Source organism: Phocoena sinus, chromosome 12 (assembly GCF_008692025.1).
Source record: "Phocoena sinus isolate mPhoSin1 chromosome 12, mPhoSin1.pri, whole genome shotgun sequence".
Lineage (NCBI taxonomy): Eukaryota > Metazoa > Chordata > Mammalia > Artiodactyla > Phocoenidae > Phocoena > Phocoena sinus.
In genome coordinates this window covers 77,391,489-77,411,887 of record NC_045774.1, presented here as the reverse complement: position 1 = coordinate 77,411,887, position 20,399 = coordinate 77,391,489, and the positions used below count along the sequence as shown (strand labels likewise).

The window sequence follows — 20,399 nt, the reverse complement described above, 5'->3', positions numbered from 1 at the left end:
GAGTAAGTCATGGGGATGTAATATACAACATGATGACTATAGTTAATAATACTGTATTGCATGTTTGAAAGTGGCTAGGAGAGTCAATCTTAAAATATCACAAGAAAAGTTTTGTAACTATGTAGGATGATGGATTTTAAATGGACTTATTTTGATAATCATTTTGCAGCATATACAAATATTGAATCATTACATCATACACATGAAACGAATATAATGTAATGTCAATTATACCTCAGTCAAGAAAAAGAAAGTATCAGTTATCTGTATATGTTTTATTCTTTTATCAGATAACCTTGTTGAAGATAATTCCTCTGGGCTCTAACAGAATGTTTCTTCATTTATGTTACTACAGTGGATAAATTTGTTGGAATGTTTCCAACATATTTCTTAATAAGCAAATGATAAAGCCAGTTTATATCTTTACATGCTTCCTGTATCCCCTCACGTTCTGCTTTCCACTGTGCACTTTTTAGGCCTTGCTTTGACTTTTCTCACTTTCAGCCATGTAGGCCAAATAATTTCTACAAGAAACATCTGCATTTCTTCTCATGACCATCTATCTGATTCCACACAATCTAATCCTCCTTTTCCCCAGTTTGTGTAGTCTCAGGATGAGATCACATCTAGTCACTTACAGGTCATAACCCTAACTGCTTTAGGACTGAGTTACACTTCAAAACATGTTCCTAAAATCCTACCACCAAAGAGCCTTTTGTTATCATTGACAGGAGTATTGGAAGTCTTTGGTGAAACATTGAATTCAACACACAAGATTTGTTGTGTGTTAGACTCTCTACCGAGTATTCGCAGATTCATCTCAGTAACGAATTATAGCAGCACCGTAGAGAAAGGATTCAGAACTTTGCAAACCATGAGAAGAAAAAGTCATTCACCAAGATTGGAAGAGGAAATGTTCTCTTTTGGTCTCTCTCCCCCCACTCCAATCAGAGGAATGGGAAGATAGAAGGTGTTAACTAAGCCAAGTATTTTACTTTTTGTTCAAAAATTTGATCTCTTTATTTGGCTTTTGCTGATCTGAGCTACAACCAATATTTTTTTAAAGGAGTTTTTTTAATTGGAGTACAGTTGCTTTACGGCACTGTGCAACATTGTATTAGTTTATACTGTACAGCAAAGTGAATCAGCTATACATATACATATATCCCCTCTTTTTTGGATTTCCTTCTCATTTAGGTCACTGCAGAGCACTGAGTAGAGTTCCCTGTGCTATACAGTAGGTTCTCATTAGTTTGTTGTTTATCTGTAGGTGCAAGGCAATTACGACGTAACACGCTATGAAAATATTTTCTCTGTTTTCTGCGTTCTGGAACAACTTCTTCAGAAGGAAACCGAAGAAGGCAACGCTTCAAGAATGGGGCATGAGGACCAAGAAATCAAGACATTTCTTCAGAAGCATGATGAAACTATTTTGCAACTCTCTGATGCATTTCCTTTATTTACTTTTTATTTATGGAGACTGGGCACTCTCTTGAACTCAGTAGAGATAGGAACTGTTGAAAATAACTCACGTCCTTAGCAATTTACCAAATATCAGAAGCATACTAAAGTTGAAATTATGAAGATCTTGTGCTTAACAGGTTTTCAAGAATATTTTTAAATGAGCATTTTAAATGCATCTCTAAATATAATCATTAATTCAATTTAATAGTCTTAAATTGTGTATAAAAGATTATGAGTCATATTTCTATACTAAAATCAGCCAGTTTCAATTGAGAATGCCCTCCTTATTCTTACGGAACGATATCTTACAATATGTTACTCAATACAGTCTAGCTCTGTTATTCTCTAAAATGGACCATTGTCTTTTATTTTAAAAAGATTTTAAAAGATTTTTATGTAATAGATGCTAAAAGGTAACAGAAGAGATCTTATGTTTTGTTACTTTATCAACAGAGCATTTAAAATAAGTGGTTATAAATGAGTATTTTTTTTTTTTTTTTTTTTTTTTTTGCAGTACGCAGGCCTCTCACTGTTGTGGCCTCTCCCGTTGCCAGAGCACAGGCTCTGGACGCGCAGGCTCAGCAGCCATGGCTCACAGGCCCAGCCGCTCTGCAGCACGTGGGATCTTCCCGGACCAGGGCACGAACCCGTGTCCCCCGCATCGGCAGGTGGACTCTCAACCACTGCGCCACCAGGGAAGCCCAATGAGATTTTTTTTAGCTTTTCTTTCTTAAATAGTTTCACTTATATAATTTCCTGTTGTCTTAGAGGGGACTCAATGTAGAAGGAGAAAAGTTCTTAACATTTGTAAACCTAATGGCCTTTAATTTCATATAATCAACATATTTGTCAAGTCCTTTTGAAAGTACTAGTTGCTAAAAATGTTGTTTGGTTTTCCACAAATTGTATGTTTTGATTCTGTTGATTATATAAAATATTCCTGTTGTTAAAATGTAGTTGTTATGTGTAATTAAGTCTAACATCTGTCTAGAAATAGACTTTATATTTATTAAAAGTATATTTATACTTATGAACGTATTCGTTGAACTTTCCAGTCACACAATTTCATTGACTTTCATTCAATTATTAAAATCATAACCAACTAACTTAATGAGAACACATTATTTACTTTCCTATAGTGCAATTTAAGGCACAACAAATACAAATTTGCTTTATTAATTGTATGTGATATTGTATATAAGTTAATTACCATTCCTGAATGTCATTGGTATTAAAAAACAATTTATATAAAATTGTATCATTATCTGACACACACTTGTGGAGTTATTTCTAGCTTTCTATCACTAGAAAAGATAAAACGTTTTTTATAATACTGAAACAAAATGTATCAGTCAGCTATTGTTATGTAACAAAGAACCACAAAATCTTAGTAGTATACAGCAATAAGTGTTTCTTCTCAGCTATCTGTAGGTTGCTACAGGGTCAGTTCATCTGGGCTCTGCTGGAAAACTCTCCAGCATTGGCACCTCCCACTGGGCAAGGTTCCTTTTTATAGATTGGGCTTTGTTCTCTTCCACATGTGCTTACCCTGGGCAAGAGCAAAAGGGCTCGGCTGAGAAATCACACAATGTTTGTTACTCCTGCCCACATGCCTGGGCCGAGTTACTTCAAAGGGTCAAGCTCAGAGGAAGGAGACAGGGAAGTACCCTCCACCTTGAGTGGAATATGATTGACACATAGGAAATGATGTTGGCCTCTTATTTGTCTTTCATTTAATATGAAAGTGCTCTAAGTTGTTTTAAGAATCAACTACTGGGCTTCCCTGGTGGCGCAGTGGTTGAGAGTCCGCCTGCTGATGCAGGGGACACGAGTTCGGGCCCCAGTCTGGGAAGATCCAACATGCCGCAGAGCGGCTGGGCCCGTGAGCCATGGCCGCTGAGCCTGCACGTCTGGAGCCTGTGCTCCGCAATGGGAGAGGCCACAGCAGTGAGAGGCCCGCGTACCGCAAAGAAAAAAAAAAAAAAAAAAAAAAAAGAACTACTAGGATGAGGGGAAGATGGGAGAAGAGTAAGAGGCTGAGATCACCTTCCTCCCCACAGATACACCAGAAATACATCTACACGTGGAAAAACTCCTACAGGACACCTACTTAACACTGGCAGAAGACCTCAGACCTCCAAAAACGCAAGAAACCCCCCACGTACCTGGGTAGGGCAAAAGAAAAAAGGAAAAACATAGACAAAAGAATAGTGACGGGATCTGCACCAGTGGGAGGGAGCCGTGAAGGAGGAAAGGTTTCCACACACTAGGAAGCCCCTTCGCGGGCCGAGACTGCGGGTGGCAGACGGGGGGCCTTCGGAGCCGCGGAGGAGAAAACAGCAACGGGTGTGGAGGGCAAAGCGGAGAGATTCCCGCACAGAGAATCGGTGCCAACCGGCACTCACCAGCCCGAGAGGCTTTTCTGCTCACCCGCCAGGGAGGGCAGGGCTGGGAGCTGAGGCTCAGGCTTAAGTCGGAGCGCAGGGAGAGGACTGGGGTTGGTGGCGTGAACACAGCCTGCAGGGGGCTAGTGCACCACGGCTAGCCGGGAGGGAGTCCAGGAAAAGTCTGGACCTGCCGAAGAGGCAAGAGACTTTTTCTTGCCTTTTTGTTTCCTGGTGCACAAGGAGAGGGGATTCAGAGCGCTGCATAAACGAGCTCCAAAGACGGGCTTGAGACGCGGCTAAAAGCACGGACCCCAGAGACAGGCATGAGATGCTAAGGCTGCTGTTGCCACCACCAAGAAGCCTGTGTGCGAGCACAGGTCACTATACACGCCTCCCCTCCCGGGAGCCTGTGCAGCCCGCCACTGCCAGGGTCCCGGGATCCAGGGACAACTTCCCCGGGAGAAAGCACGGTGCGCCTCAGGCTGCTGCAACGTCATGTCGGCCTCTGCCTCTGCGGGCTCACTCCGCACCAATACCCGTCCCTCCCCCCGGCCTGAGTGAGCCAGAGTCCCCGAATCAGCGGCTCCTTTAACCCCGTCCTGTCTGAACGAAGAACAGACGCCCTCGGGCGACCTACACGCAGAGGCGGGGCCAAATCCAAAGCTGAGCCCCCGGAGCTGTGCAAACAAAGAAGAGAAAGTGAAATCTCTCCCAGCAGCCTCAGAAGCATCGGATTAAAGCTCCACAATCAACTTGATGTACCCTGCATCTGTGGAATACATGAATAGAAAACGAATCATCCCAAATTGAGGAGGTGGACTTTGAGACCAAGATTTATGATTTTTTCCCCTTTTCCTCTTTTTGTGAGTGTGTATGTGTATGCTTCTGTGTGTGTGAGATTTTGTCTGTATAGCTTTGCTTCCACCATTTGTCCTAGGGTTCTATCTGTCTGTTTTTTTTCTTCCTTTCTTTTTTTCTTTCAGAAAAATTTTTTTCTTAATAATTATTTTTTAATAACTTTATTTTATTTTATCTTACTTTATTTTCTTCTATCTGCTTTCTTTCTTTCTTTTCTTTCCCTTTCGTTTCTTTCTTCCGACTTTTTCTCCCTTTTATTCTGAGCCGTGTGGATGAAAGGCTGTTGGTGCTGCACCCAGAAGTCAGTGCTGTGCCTCTGAGGTGGGAGAGCCAACTTCAGGACACTGGTCCACAAGAGACGTCCCAGCTCCACATAATATCAAATGGCGAAAATCTCCCAGAGATCTCCATCTCAACACCAGCACCCAGCTTCACTCAATGACCAGCAAGCTGACACTATGCCAAACAACTAGCAAGACAGGAACACAACCCCACCCATTAACAGAGAGGCTGCCTAAAATCATAGTAAGTCCACAGACACCCCAAAACACACCACCAGATGTGGACCTGCCCACCAGAGAGACAAGATCCAGCCTCATCCACCAGAACACAGGCACTAGTCCCCTCCACCAGAAAGCCTACACAACCCACTGAAACAACTTTAGCCACTGGGGATAGATAGCAAAAACAACGCGAACTATGAACCTGCAGCCTGCAAAAAGGACACCCCAAACACAGTAAGATAAGCAAAATGAGAAGATAGAAAAACACACAGCAGATGAAGGAGCAAGGTAAAAACACACCAGACCTAACAAATGAAGAGGAAATAGGAAGTCTACCTGAAAAAGAATTCAGAATAATGATAGTAAAGATGATCCACAGTCTTGGAAATAGAATAGACAAAATGCAAGAAACATTTAACAAGGACCTAGAAGAACTAAAGATGAAATAAGCAACGATGAACAACACAATAAATGAAATGAAACATACTCTAGATGGGAACAATAGCAGAATAACTGAGGCAGAAAAACGCATAAGTGACCTGGAAGATAAAATAGTGGAAATAACTACTGCAGAGCAGAATAAAGAAAAGAGAATGAAAAGAACTGAGGACAGTCTCAGAGACCTCTGGGACAACATTAAACACACCAACATTCAAATTATAGGGGTTCCAGAAGAAGAAGAGAAAAAGAAAGGGACTGAGAAAATATTTGAAGAGATGATAGTTGAAAACTTCCCTAATATGGGAAAGGAAATAGTTAATCAAGTCCAGGAAGCACAGAGAGTCCCATACAGGATAAATACAAGGAGAAACACACCAAGACACATATTAATCAAACTGTCAAAAATTAAATACAAAGAAAGCATATTAAAAGCAGAAAGGGAAAACCAACAAATAACACACAAGGGAATCCCCATAAGGTTAACAGCTGGTACTTCAGCAGAAACTCTGCAAGCCTGAAGGGACTGTCAGGACATATTTAAAGTGATGAAGGAGAAAAATGTGCAACCAAGATTACTCTACCCAGCAAGGATCTCATTCAGATTTGAGGGAGAAATTAAAACCTTTACAGAAAAGCAAAAGCTGAGAGAGTTCAGTACCAACAAACCAGCTTTACAACAAACGCTAAAGGAACTTCTCTAGGCAAGCAACACAAGAGAAGGAAAAGACCTACAATAATGAACCCAAAACAATTTAGAAAATGGGAATAGGAACATACATATCGATAATTACCTTAAATGTAAATGGACTAAATTCACTCACCAAAAGACACAGATTGGCTGAATGGATACAAAAACAAGACCCATATATATGCTGTCTACAAGTGACCATTTCAGACCTAGAGACACATACAGACTGAAAGTAAGGGGATGGAAAAAATACTCCATGCAAATGGAAACCAAAGGAAAGCTGGAGTAGCAATTCTCATATCACACAAAATAGACTTTAAAATAAAGACTATTACAAGAGACAAAGAAGGACACTACATAATGATCAAAGGATCATTCCAAGAAGATATAACAATTGTAAATATTTACGCACCCAACGTAGGAGCACCTCAATACATAAGGCAAATACTAACAGGGGAAATGGACAGTAACACATTCATAGTAGGGGACTTTAACACCCCACTTTCACCAATGGACAGATCATCCAAAATGAAATTAAATAAGGAAACACAAGCTTTAAATGATACATTAAACAAGATGGACTTAATTGATATTTATAGGACACTCCATCCAAAACCAACAGAATACACATTTTTCTCAAGTGCTCATGGAACATTCTCCAGGATAGATCATATCTTGGGTCACAAATCAAGCCTTGGTAAATTTAAGAAAATTGAAATTGTATCAAGTATCTTTTCCGACCACAACACTATGAGACTAGATTTCAATTACAGGAGAAGATCTGTAGAAAATAGAAACATATGGAGGCTAAACAATACACTACTTAATAACGAAGTGATCACTGAAGAAATCAAAGAGGAAATCAAAAAATACCTAGAAACAAATGACAATGGAGACACGACGACCCAAAACCTATGGGATGCCGCAAAAGCAGTTCTAAGAGGGAAGTTTATAGCAATACAATCCTACCTTAAGAAACAGGAAACATCTCTAATAAACGACCTAACTTTGCACCTAAAGTAATTAGAGAAAGAAGAACAAAAACCCCCAAAGTTAGCAGAAGGAAAGAAATCATAAAAATCAGAAATAAATGAAAAAGAAATGAAGGAAACGATAGCAAAGATCAATAAAAATAAAAGCTGGTTCTTTGAGAAGATAAACAAAATAGATAAACCATTAGCCAGATTCATCAAGAAAAAAAGGGAGAAGACTCAAATCAATACAATTACAAATGAAAAAGAAGAAGTAACAACTGCCACTACAGAAATACAAAAGATCATGAGAGATTACTACAAGCAACTCTATGCCAATAAAATGGACAACCTGGAATAAATGGACAAATTCTTAGAAATGCACAACGTGCCAAGACTGAATCATGAAGAAATAGAAAATATGAACAGACCAATCACAAGCAATGAAATTGAGACTGTGATTAAAAATCTTCCAACAAACAAAAGCCCATGACCAGATGGCTTCACAGGCGAATTCTATCAAACAGTTAGAGAAGAGCTAACACCTATCCTTCTCAAACTCTTCTGAAATATAGCAGAGGGAGGAACACTCCCAAACTCATTCTGTGAGGCCACCATCACCTTGATACCAAAACCAGACAAGGATGTCACAAACTCAGAAAACTACAGGTCAATATCACTGATGAACACAGATGCAAAAATCCTCAACAAAATACTAGCAAACAGAATCCAACAGCACATTAAAAGGATCATACACCATGATCAAGTGGGTTTTATTCCAGGAATGCAAGGATTCTTCAATATATGCAAATCAACCAACGTGATACACCGTATTAACAAATTGAAGGAGAAAAACCATATGATCATCTCAATAGATGCAGAGAAAAGTTTTGACAAAATTCAACACCCATATGATAAATACCCTGCAGAAAGTAGGCATAGAGGGAACTTTCCTCAGCATAATAAAGGCCATATATGACAAACCCACAGCCAACATCGTCCTCAATGGTGAAAAACTGAAAGCATTTCCACTAAGATCAGGAACAAGACAAGGTTGCCCAGTCTCACGACTCTTATTCAACATAGTTTTGGAAGTTTTAGCCACAGCAATCAGAGAAGAAAAGGAAATAAAAGAAATCCAATACGGAAAAGAAGAAGTAAAGCTGTCACTGTTTGCAGATGACATGATACTATACATAGAGAATCCTAAAGATGCTACCAGAAAACTACTAGAGCTAATCAATGAATTTGGTAAAGTTGCAGGATACAAAATTAATGCACAGAAATCTCTGGCATTCCTATAGAGTAATGATGAAAACTCTGAAAGTGAAATCAAGAAAACACTCCCATTTACCATTGCAACAAAAAGAATAAAATATCTAGGAATAAACCTACCTAAGGAGACAAGAGACCTGTATGCAGAAAATTATAAGACACTGATGAAGGAAATTAAAGATGATACAAATAGATGGAGAGATATACCATGTTCTTGGATTGGAAGAATCAACATTGTGAAAATGACTCTACTACCCAAAGCAATCTACAGATTCAATGCAATCCCTATCAAACTACCAATGGCATTTTTCACAGAACTAGAACAAAAAATTTCACAATTTGTATGGAAACACAAAAGACCCTGAATAGCCAAAGCAATCTTGAGAACGAAAAACGGAGCTGGAGGAATCAGGCTCCCGGACTTCAGGCTATATTACAAAGCTACAGTAATCAAGACAGTATGGTACTGGCACAAAAACAGAAAGATAGATCAATGGAACAGGATAGAAAGCCCAGAGATAAACCCACGCACATATGGTCACCTTATCTTTGATAAAGGAGGCAGGAATGTACAGTGGAGAAAGGACAGCCTCTTCAATAAATGGTGCTGGGAAAACTGGACAGGTACATGTAAAAGTATGAGATTAGATCACTCCCTAACACCATACACAGAAATAAGTTCAAAATGGATTAACGACCTAATTGTAAGGCCAGAAACTATCAAACTCTTAGAGGAAAACATAGGCAGAACACTCTATGACATAAATCACAGAAAGATCCTTTTTCACCCACCTCCTAGGGAAATGGAAATTAAAACAAAAATAAGCAAATGGGATCTAATGAAACGTCAAAGCTTTTGCACAGCAACGGAAACCATAAACAAGACCAAAAGACAACCCTCATAATGGGAGAAAATGTTTGCAAATGAAGCAACTGACAAAGGATTAATCTCCAAAATTTATAAGCAGCTCAGGCAGCTAAATAACAAAAAAACAAACAACCCAATCCAAAAATGGTCAGAAGACCTAAAGAGACATTTCTCCAAAGAAGATATACAGACTGCCAACAAACACATGAAAGAATGCTCAACATCATTAATCATTAGAGAAATGCAAATCAAAACTACAATGAGATATCATCTCACACCAGTCATAATGGCCATCATCAAAAAATCTAGAAACAATAAATGCTGGAGAGGGTGTGGAGAAAAGGGAACACTCTTGCACTGCTGGTGGGAATGTGAATTGTTTCAGCCACTATGGAGAACAGTATGGAAGTTCCTTAAAAAAGTACAAACAGAGCTACCATACGACCCAGCAATCCCACTACTGGGCATATACCCTGCGAAAACCATAATTCAAAAAGAGTCATGTACCAAAATGTTCATTGCAGCTCTATTCACAATAGCCCAGAGATGGAAACAACCTAAGTGTCCATCATCGGATGAATGGATAAAGAAGATGTGGCACATATATACAATGGAATATTACTCAGCCATAAAAAAAAAACGAAATTGAGCTATTTGTAGTAAGGTGGATGGACCTAGAGTCTGTCATACAGAGTGAAGTATGTCAGAAAGAGAAATACAAATACCGTATGCTACCACATATATATGGAATTTAAGTAAAAAGAAGTGTCATGAAGTACCTAGGGGTAAGACAGGAATAAAGACACAGATCTACTAGAGAATGGACTTGAGGATATGGGGAGGGGGAAGGGTAAGCTGTGACAAAGTGAGAGAGTGGAATGGACATATATACACTACCAAACGTAAAATAGCTAGTGGGAAGCAGCCACATAGCACAGGGAGATCAGCCCGGTGCTTTGTGAGCACCTGGAGGGGTGGGATAGGGAGGGTGGGAGGGAGGGAGGAAGATGCAAGAGGGAAGAGATATGGGAACATATGTATATGTATAACTGATTCACTTTGGTATAAAGCAGAAACTAACACACCATTGTAAAGGAATTATACTCCAATAAAGATGTAAAAAAAAAAAAAATCAACTACTAATAGGAAGTAAAGCTTGTAAAAAGTAAATATGAATCTAACATTCAAGACATCAAACTCCATTTTATAATTCATAGGTGTACACTCTGAATTTGTAATATTTTCTTTGGATATTTTAATGTAATTTCTCTTGTAGCTGTTTAACTGGTTGGTGAACTTCTGTTGTTTTTAGTCCGTAGTTAAGTGTTCCATAGCCAATCCATTTGAGCAACCAGATTTACAGTGATAACATTAACCTCAATTGTCTCTGATGTAAAGCAGTGGTTCTCAAATGTGGGCCCCAGGCCATCAGCAAATCTTAGGGAACTGTTAGAAATACATGTTCTAGGGCCCCACACCAGACCTACTTTAGAATCAGAAAAGCTGGGGTGGAGCCCAGAAATCTGTGTTGGATCAAGCCCTCCATCAATGTTTAAGAACCACTGCCATGTATACATATAACAGATTCACTTTGCTGTACAGCAGAAACTAACACAACATTGTAAAGCAACTATACGCCAATAAAAATTTAAAAATAAGAAGAACCACAGCCATAATCATTGTTTCTTTACTGAACAGGAGGGATTACCACATATAATATCATTCAGAAAGTAGAAATTCAGTCATCCCAAATTACTTTACTGAATTTTTAAACTTCCCCAGTGAGTGCCTTAAAATTCCAAAGGAGGATTTGGGGAACCTAAATTATTCATGATTTACTTAAAATGAGTAGCAAATTTATAAACATATCAACCTTAATAGCACTTTAAAAATGAGCATCTTTACACTTAGCTTTTAGTTCCTTCACTAAAATACTCTCTGTTGGTGGCATTTTTTTAAATTATTATAATCTGAGTTTAAGAGATATAAACTAATTACAGCTTTCTGCATTAGTCCTGGTATGGAGCATGCAGAGAGATGCAGACAGGATGCTACTTTTTTTTTTTTTTTTTTTTTTTTGCGGTACGCGGGCCTCTCACTGTTGTGGCCTCTCCCGTTGTGGAGCACAGGCTCCGGACGCGCAGGCTCAGCGGCCATGGCTCACGGGCGCAGCCGCTCCGCGGCATGTGGGATCTTCCCGGACCGGGGCACAAACCCGCGTCCCCTACATCGGCAGGCAGACTCTCAACCACTGCGCCACCAGGGAAGCCCCCAGGATGTTACTCTTAAGTCGAGATACTGGGCATCCCAAATAGTATCAGAATATTTCTCTTATTCCAGGAGTTCTGTTTTTATACATACAGTAAACATAGTTTAGTTATAAATATATGATTCTATTTCTCAACCCTAGAGACGAAATTCTATCTTCTTTCGATCCTGGAATATGGTGAGATGTTAATAAATAAATAATAAACAATGGCCTGTTCTCAGCTCTTGTGCTTAATTTATTTTCACCACTTTGAGTCTTTACCGTGTTACTGTAATCTCCAGAGTGACCTAAGGACAGCACCCCCGATGTGATGAGGGAACAGAACCATCACTCCTTTTAGCTTCAACGACTTGCTAAGACATTTTCATGAATGATTAATCATTTCAGGAACCCTAGAAACACCAGACACTCCACCAGCATGGAAAAGGATGTATTTGTTCTTATTTGTCTTTCAAACTCACACTCGACTTCAACATTCATTTTGTAAAAAGAGATCCAAACCTCTTGAAACTAAGTCTATTGTCTGGAAAACAAAATATCCTTTCTTATATTTTACCTCGTGGTCCTTAAGTGTTGATAGCTAACTTGCATTGAGGACGGGGTGCAGGTCCTGGAACTACCCTGACATGAACTTCCCCTCTGCGAGGACTCCAGAGCCGGGGCACTCTCCTGGGACGAGGGACCACGGTCCATTAAAATGTGTGGTTTGTCCCCTTCCACAGTGGCTCGTGACCAAGAAGTGTAGCTCGCCACAGCTGGCTAGGCTTCTTACCTCACAACTTGATAAAATCTAGGAGGGCGTTCCAGAGACTGGGCTGAGAAAATACAGCAACTCCAATTATGCAACCAACAAACAAAAACACAGAGCTAGAAGTTACTATAGAAATGTGAGGATGTCTCCAACTCCAAATGAATATACTGATAGTATTTCCATGTGAAAAGTTAAAAATAATGTCTAAGGCTAGTATGAGCTTGGCTCATGACATACTTTCCTTTTAATTAGAGTCTCTTCCATACATACCATCTAATCCATGTGCCTTTGCACCATCACTTTATTAAGGCAGGTTGTAATACCCAGCATTTAGTGAACCCCTGGTATATGCTAGGCACTCCACTCAATTCTTGACATTTACTATTTTGCTTAATCCTTCTAACAACCTTATGAGGTAAGTATATTATCATCCCCAGTTGGATGGTAATAGACTTAGGAATGCATTACTTACATGCTATATTACAAGGAGAAACAGAGTATTGTAAGTAATGCATGCATTACTTACGTGCTCTGTGCTTGCTTCAGGAAGCAAGCACAGAGCATGTAAGTAATTAGCTCATAATCACAAGGCTGGGGGAAAAAAAAAAAATCAGAGCCAAGATTTAAAGAGGCAACGAGCCACTGAGTCAAGAGCCTACATTGTGAGCACTCAGCTGCCCTCAGCTGCCATGTGCTCTGCAAAAGTGGCAACTAAGTGCACAGAATAAAGTTACCCCGACAGTAAAACTCCCGTGGGCACTCTTTCTAGGAGTTCATTTTAGACATACACAGCATGTGCCTGTGATAATTACAGTGGTGGGCAATTTACACTCCATTAAGTAAAACTGGGATGATTGAAACATTCCTTTATATTTGGAAGAATAAAAGAAGTTCAGAAAGACACCAGAGATATCCAGTTGGTGGCATTTATTTGAATGAAATAGATATAAATTCTGCTCTAGTATCTGATTGTTTTGTAAGCCAGTATCCGTAACACTTTCCGAGGATAAAGGAGGTTAAGTCTTTCAAAATGCAAGGATGAAGATCAGACAACCGTATATGGATTACAGTTAATTCCTCAGTCTTAGCCATGGAAATAAATAATACATGTGAAGCACAGTTTCTCTATATTGGCTCCAAAATCATACTTTCCTGTTGTAAGTGTAAAGAAAAAGATTTCTATTTCATGATTGAAATTGATGAGTATGAGTCTGTTGACAGTATTTGACATTTCTAAAGAATCCTATGAAGTAGACAGAAAATGTCTTTATAACTCTATACATCACAGGAAAAAGATGTGTAAGTAAATAAATAATTTAAAGCATCTCAGTGACATGTTCCCGCAAAAAGTTTAGGCAGTTCTCCTTGACTCATTTTCCTTTGATCTGGGAAAAGAGATATGGAGACTTGACGGGCGATCTGCCTTGTCCATCAGCTCTCACTGCACCCAGTTTCATTTGAGAGCTTTTCTATTTTTCCCACAGGGAGACAACAGTGAAGCCCAGAAAGGAAGAGGCTGTGGAAGGCACAGATGCGGGGGAATGTGTTGTGGAGTGGACGGAAGGACAGAGGACAGAGGGCCATCACGGGCCCAGCCATCGTGTGACTTAGGACAAGTAATTTAATATTCTCGGTTTCTCCTTGTAACATAGAGCACCTGTATTTCAGTTTTCAAGTGGAAAGAACAAAGAGTATCTGTATTTCTGCTTGGAAAATGTGTTTCTCTGAATGTATGCATAAATGATTAGACTAAAATTGTTCAAGGTACCTACCCCTTATTACTAACTGTGACTGCTCAGCATTGGAAGTTGTGTCTCTTTTCTGTCTTCATGGAAGTCTTCCCTCGATATGTATTTTTACACATGTAACAGGTTCTAGTACTTGGAGTTAAAAGATGAGGGTATCATTCTATCCCTGTCATATAAATAAAAACTCCATTTCTTCATTGTTACTTTTTTTTTTACAAGGACAATCTTACCATAGGATTGTGTTAATGAAATGGAATGATATCTGTGAAAACTACTTTGTGAACTCTACAGTTAAAATAAGAGGCAGAGGGCTTCCCTGGTGGCACAGTGGTTGAGAGTCTGCCTGCCGATGCAGGGGACACAGGTTCGTGCCCCGGTCTGGGAAGATCCCACATGCTGCGGAGCGGCTGGGCCCGTGAGCCATGGCCGCTGAGCCTGTGCTCCGCAACGGGAGAGGCCACAACAGTGAGAGGCCCGTGTACCACCAAAAAAAAAAAAAAAAAAAAAAAAAAAAAAAAAATAAGAGGCAGATGAGCGAACACTTAGTGTTTATTATGCACCAGGCACTTCACATGTACTTCCTCCTTCAACCCTCATAACAACTCTCTAACATAGGCCAGTACTATTATTTCTATTAGTCCCATTTTACAGATGAGGAAACAGGCACAGAGAGTTTAAGAACTTTCCAGAGTCACACAGAATGTGACAGAGATCGTATTAAACAAGTTTTATTTATTCCTATCTCCTTTTATTCCAAATGTTCTACATGAATTCTAAGTGGACTCATAGCTGAGCCGTAATGAAACTCAATCTCTGGCTGAATCTTTCCCATTATATTTATGATAATCAATAAATGTCAGCCATAATTTATGTCTGCTAGAAACTGCAACATGCTTTATTATATTCTGTAATTTCATTTGCTGACCTGCCGTAGACAAACCAGTCATTCAGAAGTCTAGAACCAGTGACATTCTGAAATGGCGGTAAATTTAGGAGACCTCTTCCTGCCAGCCAGGGACTCTGGCTTTCACATGCCTGCAGCCTAGACAGACAGTTTTTTGTGTGTGGTTCACAGGCCAGGCTTCCTGCACTGACTCCTGATTCTCATTCTGATTTCCTGTTGAATTTGGGTCCTTCTCCTAAATGGGATCGGGAGAGGGGATGTTAGTTCCTCATCTTCTGGAAAGAGCATCTTAATTTTCTTTTGTGAATTTCCTTGTCCCATTGTGCACAGTCTTTTGTAACACTAAAAAAAATCAAGATGCCTTTTTGTCTAGCTGAAAGGTGTTCGCATGACACCAGCTGAAGCATTTGGAAACTCCCTCTCTAACATCTGACTCCTGTGCAGCATCACTGAAACCAGCTGCAGCTCTGATCCCAGCCACAGCACACTGACGAGACTGTTGCACACTTCCTGCTCCTAGATTCCCACTGCTGCCTGCTTTCTGCCTTTTTCTAAACCTGATCCTCAGCTTTCCAGTTCGGTCTGTGAGCCACCAGATGTTTGTTTGTTTTTTTGCGGTACGCGGGCCTCTTACTGTTGTGGCCTCTCCCGTTGCGGAGCACACGCTCCGGACGCGCAGGCTCAGCGGCCATGGCTCACGGGCACAGCCGCTTCGCGGCATGTGGGATCTTCCCGGACCGGGGCATGAACCCGTGTCCCCTGCATCGGCAGGCGGACTCCCAACCACTGTGCCACCAGGGAAGCCTTATACGACTTCTATTTTGAATGATATAATAATTTACCTAATATCTGTTGGAAAGAAATGTTAATCCTACATGCAATTCTATAATATTTGAGAAGTCAAGAAACTTTGTAACATTTTACATTTAAAGTCCATTAATTTTCTGATACAACACTCATTAAGTATTCCCTAAATACTAACAATGAAAGTGATCTATTCTCACGGTTAAAAAAAAGAAAAAAAAGCATGTGTGAAAATATAGGATCGGACTTCCCCGGTGCTGCAGTGGTTAAGAATCTGCCTGCCAATGCCGGGGACACGGGTTCTAGCCCTGGTCCAGGAAGATCCCACATGCTGTGAAGCAACTAAGCCCATGTGCCACAACTACTGAGCCTGTGCTCTAGAGCCCACGTGCCACAACTACTGAAGCCCGTGTGCCACAACTACTGAAGCCCGCGAGCCTAGAGCCCGTGCTCCACAACAGAAGCCACCACAATGAGAAGCCCGCATACCGCAATGAAGAGTAGCCCCTGCTCTCCACAACTAGAGAAAGCCCGCGTGCAACAATGAAGACCCAACACAGCCAAAACCAAAAATAAATAAATGTATTTAAATATATATATAGGATACATTAGAAACAACGTATATGGAAATACCTCAGACATTCAGACAGGTACTCACAACCTTTGACTATTTCAGCAAATTTAACTTAATATCCATAGATTTATTTTACTTTCTCTGTGTTACCTCCATCACTTTAAATTACAGACTACTTTCCAGATACCATAACTGGTACCTTTTACCGTAGTGCCTTTGGATATGAGAGACATCATATGAAACTAAGTTACTGATATACTCATCACTAACCTAGCACTAGAAAGTAAAATCTTAGCATGTGTTGAGAAACACAGTTTTGTTTGTTCATTTGTTTGTTTTGTTTGCAATCATCTAAGGTTAAATGCTGGTTGATGGGTTTGTTATGCAGTGGGTCACTACTGTCCACCTGGAGCTTTATAGGCACAGTGAAACGTCATTTATTGATACTAGGTACACACTTGAATGTAGCAGTAACGTCTCGTGTAAGTTGGCCTCGACTCTCCAGTTGGTCCCAGTATCAATGACAAGATGGCAATACAAGATTACTAAATCACTGGAACTGGATGTGCAACCCCAGTTTAATATTTATTTTGTGAGAAATATTTATGACCTATTTCCCTACATCACTCAGAATGCACAGAGAGTTGATTATCAAAACCAAGACATTTTCATACAGGTTTACCTTTGCCCTGGGTACACTCCTCATGTCACACATAGCCTGTCCTCAAGTCTTCCAAGCACCCAGTCGAGGGGCACCTTATCTGTGAAGTGGTCCCCCAGTGGGGTTGATCACTTCCTGCTCTGTGCCACCACTATGGCCCATACTTGAGTTTTATCGTAGGGTGTGCATATCTCTGTCCTACTGACAAAGATGGTGGCGGGTATCTTACATCTCCATTTCTCCAACTCTGGGCGAGGGCTGTGATCCATCTTCTGTGTCCTATACCCACCTGCTGAGTGTTCCCGGAGAAAATCACACAGGAAGACCTAATCGTGCTGTTATATTTTTATTGTTACCAATTTCAGCGTAGCTGCACACTGAACCTCTTATTTTTTTTCTCATTTTGTACTCAACTCTCATCCTCAAGAACTTTCTCAAAGCACCTCTTCTTTCCTCAGAATTTTGACCAAATTCTCATTTGCCCTCATTCTCAGCAGATAGCTTTATCTTGTACTTTACATAGAAATTAGCAAAAAGAAAAAAACAGGAATTCTCTTAAATTCCTGCTATCAAACATAAGCCTGTCCATCTACAACCATCTTCTTCTATCAATTTTATAATAATAAAGTTATGTTGGCCTCCTCCTATCAGAGGTGATGAGGTTACTTACATTTTGTATCACGTTCTCTTTATGTCATTCTATGTCCCCTCTCCAGTGTCTTTAAATTTTTCCAAATTTCCACACCACAAACAAACAGCCTCCCCGTGCGCCACATTTTCCTCTGACCAACACTCTATTTCTCATTAACTTAAATAATTTTCTACTATTATTTCCCTATCATCCTCATTCTCCTCAATTCATATTAGGAAATATTGCCTCTCTGATAGGGTTCTCGTGATGGTGAAATGTGGTAGTCGGGTAAACAGCACAATAAAAGATGACTGTTATTCCCCATTACCCTCTCAGCCCAACCACTCTCCCCTGGAAACACTCCCCTTTCTGGACACACTGATCCGTGCTCTTTGCGTGGTGCCCCCACCTCCCTGACACCTCTCTATCCTCCTCCCTCGTTGGCTTCTCTTCCTCTACCTGATGAGTCACCGTGAAGGTCCACAGGATTCTACTCTCAGGCCTTCTTTTCGCTTCATACAGTCTCTCTCTCTAGGAGAAATATTTGTCCCCATGGTTTTAGTGACCTTAATTTTGCCCTAGGGGTCGGAGTGCCTAGTTGAAAACACCTGCATATCAGCTAGCTTAAGCAGAGAAGGAACTTATTCCTATTAGAGTGCTCACAAAATCTGGAGGAGGGCGAGAGAGACAGTCTGTAAAGCTAATCCCAGAAGTAGTACCCAGGCTAGGAAGATGTGTTAGTGAAAATGCTCGTGACGCCTCTGAAGAACGGGAGAGCTCTGCCACTATGCTTCCCCCCACACAGCAAGCTCCTCACGTTTCTCATGCATGCATCCAAGTCTCTCAAAATTGCGTCTGATGAGGGGAACTTAGGTCACATGTCTGCGTCTGTCCTCACTCAGACGGCAAAGAGTCAACAAATGTGAGTTTTCTGATTCCTAGCTGGGCAGGATTCATAATATAGAGATTATAAAAAAGAGGGAGAGTATTCTAAGACATTAGGTGACCCACAGCAGGCCACTCTTCCTGACCCGACGTTAATATCCTTCTTTCAAAATTAAGCTTCCAGGTAGCCACAGGCCACCACCCATCCCGTTGCAACTACCAATAAACAAATATATCGTCGCCTTCTCGAGAAGGAAGCAAGCGTTTCGTCAATCACGGTATCCACAGGACCAGTGATTTTCATGACAGTTGGCCCACTGATTTATCTCTTTTACCGAAAAATGAGTTCTCAAAAAGACAGAACTGTTGTGTGCAAGGTCTTAACACTAAATGTGGTATTTTCATAAAGTCTGTGAATGGCGGTGCTGGAGGAAGGAGAATGAGTACGGATGCAAAAATAAATCCAAATGAAGCACTTATCCTACTAAGGACACATTTCTATTCCATAATGGAAGCAGCCTTACCTAATTAATTTACCACCCCAAACTGGATAGCTTCCCTGGGGTATAGAACCCTACTGGGGGCTTAGGGTTGTTTCCTGATGCAGAAAAATCAGGTAATGGGCAGCTGTGGCGTCCAGGTCAGCCCCGTTGTGGGGAAATCCATCGACATCCACTGTCCTTGGCACCATGGTCACTTTATTCCTGAGTGTACTGGGCAGGTTCTGGGGTGACTGGGAAGGGATCAGACTTTCATCCATCAGGAAGGTCATTTTGCCCAACTGATTACTGAGAGCCTCTTCCACGGTGGGGACCTTTTACAGAGTATTCACTCGGGATACATTTGAGAAATAAGTCCACAAATCTAACCCCAAGCTTCCTTTTCACCAACACTTCAAGTTTCTTCCATCAGGTGCCAGACCAACTAGTCAAACTGTTGCTTATTACTCGTGAGTCAGCACAGAGCCAGCCTCCTCTGAATGGGTTTAATGTGACGGCTGTCTGGTTCTGATTAGTGCCACCATGTGGTGCCAGGTGAACTAGGCTCCCAACCCCCTAGGATGAAAGAAAACTCAGGGCTGCTCAAGGAACATACTGTGTGTTCTAGCCAGTACCTCATCAGGTCGGCCTCTGACTCTCTTAGAGCATTTGCTAAAAAGAGCTTACAACTGTGAATCCTTCCCCTACTCCTCTGAGATATACAGGTATCTCCTTTAACTCAGGAATGTCTTCTCAAGGTCCTGAAAGTTCATTCCTTTGAAACGTAATCATCATTAGGAAGGACAGTGCCTCTGTCTCCGGGTCTCTGTGGTGGGAAAGAATCCTAACTTCAAACATTGCCCGCTGACAGACACAGCTGGCCTCAATGCATTTATATTGACCAACCCTTTGCAATTTCTTCACTTCCCTGGCTCTGCTCAAGCCTCCTCCGGGCCCCTACCTCACTCCCTCATTCTGCTCTGCTGCCCAGTCACGTTTGTAAAAATTGAAGTTGCGTTTCATTTACCCTGAACCCCCTTCCCTATTGCAATAATTATGCTGTATTATATAGTATATTGATTAAAAACTGTTTATCACTTTATTGTCCGGTTTTGTTTATTTTTTATTTGTCTTTTTGTGGCTACATTTGATGCCCTTTTTAAAATAAAAGAATAACTGACTTCATTTTTTTTTCTAGTTCTGTGAAAAATGCCATTGGTATTTTGATAGGGATTTGC

General features: G+C 40.7%; 1 protein-coding gene across 1 annotated transcript in view; it reads left to right on the top strand.

The window, feature by feature from the left end:
* The window catches only part of MEI4 (meiotic double-stranded break formation protein 4), a 203,414-nt gene extending 201,874 nt beyond the window's left edge, over positions 1–1,540 (top strand). The window contains exon 4 of the mRNA XM_032650884.1: positions 1,271–1,540. Coding sequence (XP_032506775.1) covers positions 1,271–1,540 — 270 coding nt within the window. The remainder of the gene's footprint in view (positions 1–1,270) is intronic.
* Positions 1,541–20,399: the final 18,859 nt, after the last annotated feature.